Source organism: Pseudorca crassidens, chromosome 15 (assembly GCF_039906515.1).
Source record: "Pseudorca crassidens isolate mPseCra1 chromosome 15, mPseCra1.hap1, whole genome shotgun sequence".
NCBI lineage: Eukaryota > Metazoa > Chordata > Mammalia > Artiodactyla > Delphinidae > Pseudorca > Pseudorca crassidens.
Genome location: NC_090310.1, coordinates 20,358,151 through 20,367,923, shown reverse-complemented (window position 1 = coordinate 20,367,923; position 9,773 = coordinate 20,358,151). Strand labels below are relative to the sequence as shown.

The 9,773-nt window shown below is 42.3% G+C and overlaps 1 protein-coding gene across 3 annotated transcripts in view; it reads right to left on the bottom strand.

Annotated features, from left to right (window-relative positions):
* Positions 1-4,959: 4,959 nt before the first annotated feature.
* Positions 4,960-9,773, bottom strand: part of GGA2 (golgi associated, gamma adaptin ear containing, ARF binding protein 2) — a 30,091-nt gene continuing 25,277 nt past the window's right edge. For 2 of the 3 annotated variants that reach the window (XM_067706382.1, XM_067706385.1), the window contains exons 15-17: positions 8,245-8,414; positions 7,154-7,264; positions 4,960-6,646 (exon numbers count right to left, since the gene is read on the bottom strand). In XM_067706382.1, the coding sequence (XP_067562483.1) occupies positions 6,536-6,646; positions 7,154-7,264; positions 8,245-8,414 (392 nt within the window). In that variant the 3' untranslated portion in view covers positions 4,960-6,535. The remainder of the gene's footprint in view (positions 6,647-7,153; positions 7,265-8,244; positions 8,415-9,773) is intronic. The other variant, XM_067706384.1, reaches the window with a different exon arrangement.

Sequence of the window (9,773 nt, the reverse complement as noted above, 5' to 3'; positions counted from 1 at the left end):
AGCACCTATATTTAAAGAGTACCTATCATGTCTGGTATCTTGGTGACCTCATTAAATCCTCACCAAAACCTATGAAGTATATTTTTAACATTTTTAACATGTAAGAATATAAAAACCAAGGCCGAGTTAAGTGACTTGCCCAAGGTGGCAAGAAAACTAGAAACTTAACCTGACCCCAAAACCCATGCTTGTTTCACTCTACCATGCAGGGCTACCAGAAACAAGGCAGGAGGAAGGGGGAGGGTTGCAGGGAAGACTCAAGCAGGCTTGGGCCCACAGGAATGGAGCCAGTGGAAGTGAGAGGCTGGAGATGCATGGAAACTATCAGCAACTTCATGTGCCCGTTTAATACAAAGCACTTTCAGCATATAAGTGATTGACACCATCTGCGGTCAGAAGAGAGGAAAGCAGGGGCTGTTCTTTTTTATCACTCAGTTCATACTGATAATGGCATTATCGCCAAGTCATCTATATTATTACATTAAAAAAAAAAGCAAAGTGTGGAACAGTTCATTTGTTTAAAAATGCCTAGAATATCTCCAAGGACAGATGAGGAACTAGTAATATTGTCTCCTAGGAGGGTAATCGGTTGGTGGGAAGAATTTCCACCTTTTGTTGTTTTAGTTTTGAAAAACTAACATTGAGAATTAAAAATAATGCTTTTTCAGTTTAGAAACTTTAGAAAATTCAGATAAATTCTGAAGAAAACAAATCTGTAATTCTACGACCCAAATATAAACAGTCATACGTACATACAAATACCTGAGTTGTTTGGTTTTAAACAGTAGAACAGATGGCCATAGTGTCTTATGGTAAATGGATAAATTGTTACAATATCCAATCTCCCCGTCTTCCTTAGCCAAGTGTGTGGCATTGTATGCAAATATGACAATTTCTTAGCCTTCCTTGCACCTTGGAGTGGCCATGCTACTAAATAGCCAATAAGATGTGAATGCAAATATCACATAAAATTTCCAGGAAACCTTAAGAACGTCAGCAGTTTTCCTCTATTCCTGGCTCCCCCACTCCCTTCCTGTTGCCTAGAACAGTCAGCAGTTAAAGCTTGTAACATAATGTTGAGGAGCACATCCTTGGGTGCTGACTTAGGGCCTAAGAATGTCGCTTGCCCCTTCCGTAAACAAAGGATGTTGCAGCCATAAAGCCATCAACCATGGCAGCTGCCCCTGTGGTATACTCTGAGGGGAATCAGAATGGAAAAAAACAAGATACTGGCCCTAGATAGTTAAGACGCGCATCAAAGGAATGATTTCAGAGTCCGGGCTCTTGCATCTTTCCCATACATAGAAAAGCACTAAAATCATTGACTTGAGATGTCTGTTTTTGTGATTAAAAGTAATTTTTTGATGTTTAAACACATGGGGGAGAGTGTTGTTTTTTCCCCAACAAAAACGCCTATATATCCTGGCACTTCCCTTACCTTTTTGGAACAGTCCCTCAGAGCTATGAGTGGCTGTATCGCTGGCTACAATTCTCAGTAGGTCTGCCAAATAAAATTCTCAACTTTTAAGTTGTGCATTTTTTTTCCGTTGACACAACAAATGGTTTGGGACTATTTCTGGCTTTCTTTTGAATAAGAAAATAAACCTTTGTGTTTAAGCCACTGTTGTCATTTCCTTATTAAACATCATGCTGGTTGTTTGATTCTATTAGGAATAAACAACGAATGAGAGAAAATGCCTTTTCTACATCTATTGAGATGATCAAATTGTCCATTTGAGCTATTAATGTGGCCGACTGCATTCCCAAAGGCTTTACACAGTGTATTCTTTCAATACGCCACTAGCTTTATTTATTTTAGCCACGCCACGTGGCTTGCAGGATCTTAGTTCCCCAACCAGGGATCGAACCCGTGCCCCCTGCAGTGGAAGCATGGAGTCTTCACCACTGGACCGCCAGGGAAGTCCTGCCACTAGCTTTAAAGTTAATATTTTACCTATGCATTCAAAAACAAGAATAGACTAAAAGGTATCTGCTTCAGATTTTGGTGACAGGGTTATGAATTTTAGAATTACATAGCCTTGTTTACAAAATTTAACTGAATGTTTTATAGGAAGTGTTGATTAGTTTCTAAGTATATTGTTATGGATTTCTGCTTTTGACTAGACTTATGCGTAAGGTTTCCAAAGTTTTGTTACCTTTCTATCCTTGACATTTACTGCATCTCAGTATTAATTTGAACCTTGCCAAAATTAAAATATTTGCTTGATTTCATGAGGTAAACTTCAAATAGTCATAGGGACTTCCCTGGCGGTCCAGTGGTGAAGACTCCGCGCTTCCACTGCAGGGGGCGAGGGTCCGGTTCGATCCCTGGTCGGGGAACTAAAATCCCACAAGCCTCACGGCACGGCCAAAAAAGTTATGGGTAAGTCAAGTCTGTTCATGTATTGGAAGCCAGGTGGACAAGCAAACAGTAAATGAAATATGAGTCTTAGCTTAGTCCTGTGAAGTACTGGAGTCCCTTCACATTTATTAACTCACTTCTCAAAACAGTCCTATTATGCACTTCACAGGGAAGGAAGCGGAAGAGGACAAATTACTTGTCTCAGGTCACATGGCTAGAGGTAGTACGTGAAGCTAAAGAATGGAATTACAAGTAAGGGTTGATTTAATTACTTCAAACTGTTGGGGCTTCAGAAGACCTCAAACTTTAAAAGCCTATGTATCTGGAGCCTGTAACACTGCAATGTTTTTCAGCTTTTAAAATCATAGTAGTACCTCTAGCTGTGGGATAAAGTAAGTGTTCAAGAATAAAAGTCAAAGGAGCAGAATGTGTACACATTTTTAGATGCAAGCTTTCTCAGAACGAACATGGTATAGCTGGGAATGCATTGGGCAAGGGAACTAAAGGCCTGGAGTTTTTCCATTTCAGCTTACATTAAATGTGTGATGAGATCTCTGGACCTTGGCCTTATCTTCTCTGAGGATACTTCCTGCTTATCTACTTGACTCCGTCTCTTTCCAGATGAAAGAGGTCAGGCTGTTACTGCTTAAAAAAAATATGAAACAAACTATGGCTAGCACTCTATTGTTTTCTTCTTAGTTTAAAACAAACACACTAGTTTGTAGAATTTTATATTTTGGGCCTGGGTAAGCACCTTCTATATTAGATATATTCTAAGAATTTGTGATTTATGAACGCTGTACTAAACACTATTTGTATGAGAATATCACCTTCGCTTTTAACCTTTCGTGTCTGATCTCTCAATTTACACTACTTTATTTTTAACGGGTAATATTCATATTTTTGGTCATTATTTATCCTTTTTTCAACGCTACTAAATCCACAGCTCATCTACTCTCAACGAGTGGCTCACAGATAGAGCAGCATTTTAGCCCAATCTTAAATCACTGAAGACACAAAAGGAGTCAATTACAGGTGTAGTCAAAGAGATACGAGAAAACGTGGTATTATCAAAACATGAAGGGACTTTCTTGTGGCTTTGGCAAAGTGTCCTCTATTCTTGACAGATGACGCCAGAAGGGTAAGGAGCAAACAAAGTTACAGAAGGGCACCGAACGCCAGAGTAAACAACTTGAATTTGGCTGCAAAGGCTTTTAGGGCATTAAGAAGCCATTCAGTTTTTCAGCAGGGGTCAAGTGCCCAGGTATGTTACAGAATTCTGATGCTGGCAAGTATAATGGCTCAGAGGAGAACTGAGAGGCAGGCTACGGCACCATCCAAAAAAAAAAAAAAAAAAGCAAAACCAGGGCAGTGACAATGTGAATACAAGATGTGATACTATTTAGAAATAGACTAGACGAGACAAAAGTATTGAGGGGGATGGAGATGAAGCAAGAATCAAGGACCTATGAAGGCTTGGATAGGTGCTTTCAAATAAAAGAACAGAGACAGAATGAGAGAAGTGGCTGTGTTCCATTCTAAGCACTTGGAGGCAACAGTGGAACCTCCAGATAGATATCCATTAGACGGCTTAAAATATGGACCTGATGTCAGCAAGGAGGTGGAAGCCTGAGATACAGGTCTACCACCCATCTAGTAGTTAACTGCCCAGAATGCCTAGAAAAGTCCTAAGGACTAAAAGCTATGGGAACACATTTAAGGGACAGAGGAAAAAGAACAGTCAGAGGTAGGTCAAGAAATAGGGATGAGCAGGATCCCAGAAGGAAGAGTTCAGGATAGGGGAAAATACTGGATGGTCAGTGCCAACTCTCCAACAGACACATTATGGATTTGTCTCTCCCCATCAGAAGACCCATGAGGGCAGGGACCTTCTATCATTGCTGTATCTGCAGTGCCTACAGCAGTGCTCGGCTCACAGTAGCTAGTCAACAACAACTTGCTGAGTGAATAAAAGATACGGGTTGGTTCTTCTTAAGTGGTCGCTGAACTTCATAATTAGAAGGCACTGATAACATAAACCAGGGCCACTTTCAGGACACCCACCTCCCTACCCCCTTACCCTTGTCCAACTCTATCTAAGCAGAGCACCACTGGGAGTCTGTCTCCCAGAAGACAGAAGAACGTTCACACGCAGTGAGTCTACCTTTTAACTATGTGATAAAGGTTTTTTCATGTGTAGGTCTCATTCACCCTTTTTTTTTTTTTCTTTTTTTGCGGTACGCGGGCCTCTCACTGTTGTGGCCTCTCCCGTTGCGGAGCACAGGCTCTGGACGCGCAGGCTCAGCAGCCATGGCTCACGGGCCCAGCCGCTCCGCGGCATGTGGGATCTTCCCAGACCGGGGCACGAACCCGTGTCCCCTGCATCGGCAGGCAGACTCTCAACCACTGCGCCACCAGGGAAGCCCTCATTCACCCATTTTTGATGGAAGTCCTAGGTAGGCATCGTCTTTATGATGGGCACCTCTAGGAGACTTTATGAAATAGCTAGAGCCCATAAAAGCTGTATAGAATATTTGAACACAAAATTTTAGATTAAAATGAACCTTATGAGTTATGCCGAATGAAGAAGTCACCCCATCATTTATCTGTTTTATGAGTTTTCACATTTGCTTTCAAAGTAACATACCTTGATTTTTTACAGCTCTCAGCCCCACCATAGTGCTGGCACATTTCCAACTATATGTAGCAGGTAAAAGATCAGACTGTAGAGTACCAGATCTTGTGACAAAGAGCCCCAAACAGAGCCTTGCAGTTTCTGAGGCAGAATCCTACCCAGACAGGTGAGCTGCTTGGATCTTGCATCCTTCATCAGGCCATCTCAGCCAGGCTCAGCTCTCTTCACCCATCCATCAGGCCAAGCAAGACTTGTAAAACATGCACAAATGCCTAGCACATTGTAGGTGCTAAGTACTAACTGACTGCAGGCCTGAACTCTTCCTTCACACCATGACTGTAACAAGAATCCACCTCTCTTCCAGCTTCATTCAGATCCTCAGGGCTTCTCTTCACTGAAGCAGTTCTTAAGGTTCCACATCCCTCAGGAAGTCTTCCTTACTTCAACAGATGAATGATCCCTTCAAGCCTATTATCTCTAAATGCAACAGGCTTTGCATCTCCTATTTACTCAAAACTCCACAAAGCGTATTTGCTACACGGGTATTTATTCAATGACTTTCTGTATTTAGTCATCACTTTTCATTGCTAAACTCACTTCGTATCTCATTTGCATCACAGTTCTTCATCCTGGATTGTGAAGTCAACAGGCCAGGGCGAACCTGTTAGTTATGATTTACAACGACTGGCATGGTGTCACAATCAAAAGAGCTCTGGGTAAATGCTTGTGGTGAAAGAGGATGAGGATGGAGATGAGGGTCCTGAGGAAGGGTCCAGACAGGCTGCCCGACCCATGGAACATGAGGCCTGAATAAGGCCTGGGATCTGCTTTCCCCTCTGCCCTGAAGGGTCCATCTATGGGCAATTCTAAGGCACAGTGGTGAAGGACATGATTGGCCCACCAAGCGCGGTCCTCTGGTCTAGTGGCAGCCCCTCGCCTAGAACACAGTGCAACAAGCATTCCATTTAGAAGATCTTCCTGAACACATGCAAGCAGCATTCGCTAATGGAAATGGAGACAAGGTCTTTCTTGGAAGAGAGTGTCCCAGAAGACACTCTGCCCCAAGACCAACCAGGTCCCTTTAAAGGTCCCTGAGAACAGCAGCCTGGGAGCAACCAAGTCTTTCAAAGGCTGACAAGGCACAGAGTGGATGAATGAAAAGATAATAATACATGGAAAACAACAACAACAACTTTGGCTTATAAAACCTCCAACTTGAGGCAGGGACATCAGTGTCCACCAACATGCAAAACCAGATATGATCGTAGCAGATGGTTATCAGAAATGCTTTAGCATTTCCCACACCGCCCACATCCCTGCCCCTCAGCCCCCCGGGCCACACACACACACACACACACACACACACACACACACACGCACGCACAATATCTGCAGAATAAGTCAGAGGTTGGCATCCAGAGCCTGATGTCAGGATAGAACTCTTGGCACTCTGCACTACATCACTGTGATTAGTCCTATCTAGACAGCAAAAGTAACACTGGCCTAAGCTTGAATGGCAGGGTCTGTCCAGTGAGGAGTTAGGCTGCACCCAAGACTGCCAGGTCTGGAAAGTCTTTCACTTCTCCTACTTCGCTGAAAGGCTGTCCACCCTGGTTGAATGTCAGCTTATACCGTAACCGGATGGGCTCCTGAGCAAAGATAAAAGATGTTATATTAGTGGGGAGTGAACACAGAGACAGGCCCAGAGTAAAAGCCTTTACCCACCCCATAGTCACCAAGTAACAGTATATGTATGTTAACTCCACCCAAGTGAGGGCTTCAAGCAACTGTATGACAGGCATACCCTGGCCTTGACCCTCTGGGACTACAAACACAAAGGGAGCCAGGCTTACATCCTGGGAATCCTCCCACGCTTTTGCAGTCCTGGAGACCAGCTAAGAGGACAGATTGGCCTCACCCTTTCAGAGGATTCCATGGGATTAGGGAGAGTGTGTACCACTCCCTTGGTCCCCAGCTATGACAATCTGGTCACAGATCTTTCAATAAGCCCCAAAAGAAAACGGACTCTGGCAAGGGACATTCTACCACCATCCCAACCAAAGCAAGACCTCAATATACCTCTCTCCACCTGCCCAGCTGCCTCCCTAGAGTTCAGGGGCCCCCGTTTCCCTGCTACCACAGACACCAGAACATACTTTGTGTGGATTGTCAAGCAGCAGCATCTGAGAGATCACTGCTGGAGGCATCAAAGGACTGAAAGCAGGAAGCTTGGAGCTGGACGCTGGCTGTAGTTTCACTCTCATTGACTATTAGGGGCAAAAAGAATCCAACATATAACTCATTCCTAACAAACTGCAGCTTTAATGAGGGAGATCAGGTGAACAGGAGAGCTTGGCCTCCACCCCACCAATTGATGAAAGGATCCAAAAGCCCTTCCACTCATACATGGAATGTATCTGAAGTTGTGTGATCAAAGGTTGGCTTCTGAGAGGCAGCATGAAGAGTGAGAGCATATCTTGAGTTGAATTCTAACTCTGCCTCTTACTAGCTCTGTGATTTGGGGCGAAATATTTAACCCTTCTGAACCTTGGATTGATCATTTAATTTATAAGATAGAGGTAATGATAGCACATGCCCTACAAAATTACCATGAGTATCAGAAAACACATAGTTTATTTTTGTCTGCTTTGAATCCTTCCTTTCAGGACAGGCCCCTTGCCCATTTCTTGTGATTCTGGTATGGCTGTTAATCTGTGGGGAGCTACTTCCCTCGAGAAAAAAAACATAACATGCAACTTGGCCAGCATACCTCATACCCCTTAACACGAGTTACTGGTCCAAGGTATGCAAGTAATACCAACAAGGCCAACCCTAGCCCTTCCTTAGGTAATCAATATGCATGCCTCATGTCAGGGCAGTTTCCTTCTGAGATAAAAAGCGATAAGGACCACGTAACTCTGGAGCTGCTGATAACCATTTTCCTGCTTGGTGGAGGGAGTCTATGAGAGAACAGGGTCCAGAGAGGAAAAACAAAGTCAAGAGATGGAAAGTGACAGATTCTTAAGGAACTGTTTAAGAATTTACCTGAATCCAGCCATATCTGAAGTCAGACGTTCAGGAATTGTCAGTTAAATGAGCCAACAAAACTCCCAGTTTATCTTAACCTACTTCGAGTGAAGATTCTAGCCCTTCCACCTAATAGATAACAACCCAGCAAAGGACCTGGTGCTCAAAAATGATAGCCTTTATTGAAAAATTCAAAGGAGCGGGCCAGCCGCTGACTCACCTTTGGCACAGCTACTTGAAACATGATGTCCCAGACAGGTTGGGTGGCCGTGCTCATCATGGTCAACAGTAGCACCTGTACCTCTGGGTGGCCAGGGGCCCCAGTCTGGGAAAAGTGGAGCAGAATTCTGAATCCATTCCGGTCATACACGATAAGAGGAGGCAGGTTGCCTGGTAGAGAAGGACCCGACCGAAAGGATTAGCACTGTTACAGACTCCCCTGAAAGAGCAGCCATGCTTGAAAGAGATGTGCACCTATCACCAAATCCTGTTGCTTCTCCAGTCAGAACAGCTCCTGAAATTAACCCTCTGCACCACCATAATCCAAGTCTCGTTACCTCTAGTTGGACTCCTGTGACATTCCAAACTGATCTCTCCCCTCCATCCAACCATCCAGTACCAGTTTAAGAAAAAAAAAAAAAAGCATTTTTTTGAGCAAGAAATGATTACGATTAAAATAATGTATGAACACTACAGAAAATACAGGATACCATAAAGGAGAAAATAAAAAACACCCTTAATACTCCCCAGAAATAAGCACTGCTAACATCTGGGCCTATATCCTTCTGGTTTCTCTTGTATGACTACATACACATAACATCTCTTATATTTAATTTTACAAAACTATAAAGACAGTAGATCTCTTCAAATTAATTAGGTCTTGGAAATACTAAAGGGATTGTTCTACTTTAGCTAAGAAATGATTCGTAAGTTAATTTTGGGAAAAGATACGTTAGACTAACCATTAAAAAAGAAGGGAGAGTAGGGCTATTTGCATTAACAAATACTCAGATATGTACGAAATTGCAATTGAAAACAGCATGCAGAACAGACCCAAATACGAGAATTTAACATGTCAAGAGCATATATTTGAAAATCACTGGCTGATTCAATAAATGGCAGGCAGCTTGCTAACCAACTGGAAGAAATTTTAATGAAGATCCTTATTTCATGCCAAACATCACTTATCAAAACGCACATTATAAAAATATAGTTTGACAATGAAACTGTCGGAGATTTAAAAGACTGAAAATATTCATGAGGTATGGAGGTGAGGTTATGGGGAAAAAGGTAACCCCCTTCCAGGAAGGAACTTGGTGACGAAGATCAAAATTTTAAATGTCTACACCCAGCATTTCCACTTTTAAGCATATATCCTAATGAAATAATCAGGAAAGTTTCAAAAATGGATCTCCATTTTTTGCAATGGGTGTTCACTGTAACACTGTTTATAACAGTAAACAACTGGAAACAAATTATCCTTCAGAAAGAAACTGAATAAATGAGTTACAGTACATGTTAGTGGCATAAGAATGAATTCATTTTTAAAAAATCAAGGTTTTGAAGAATAAGGGCATGAAACAATGCTATAGCTTAAAATATTAAATAAAGCAGGATATAAAACAGTATATATACTATGGTGACAATTTACTAAACATACATACATGGATAAAACAGGAAAATACATCAAGACATTAATAGAACTTTCATCTCTGGGTGGTAACGGTATAGATGATTTTAATTTTCTGC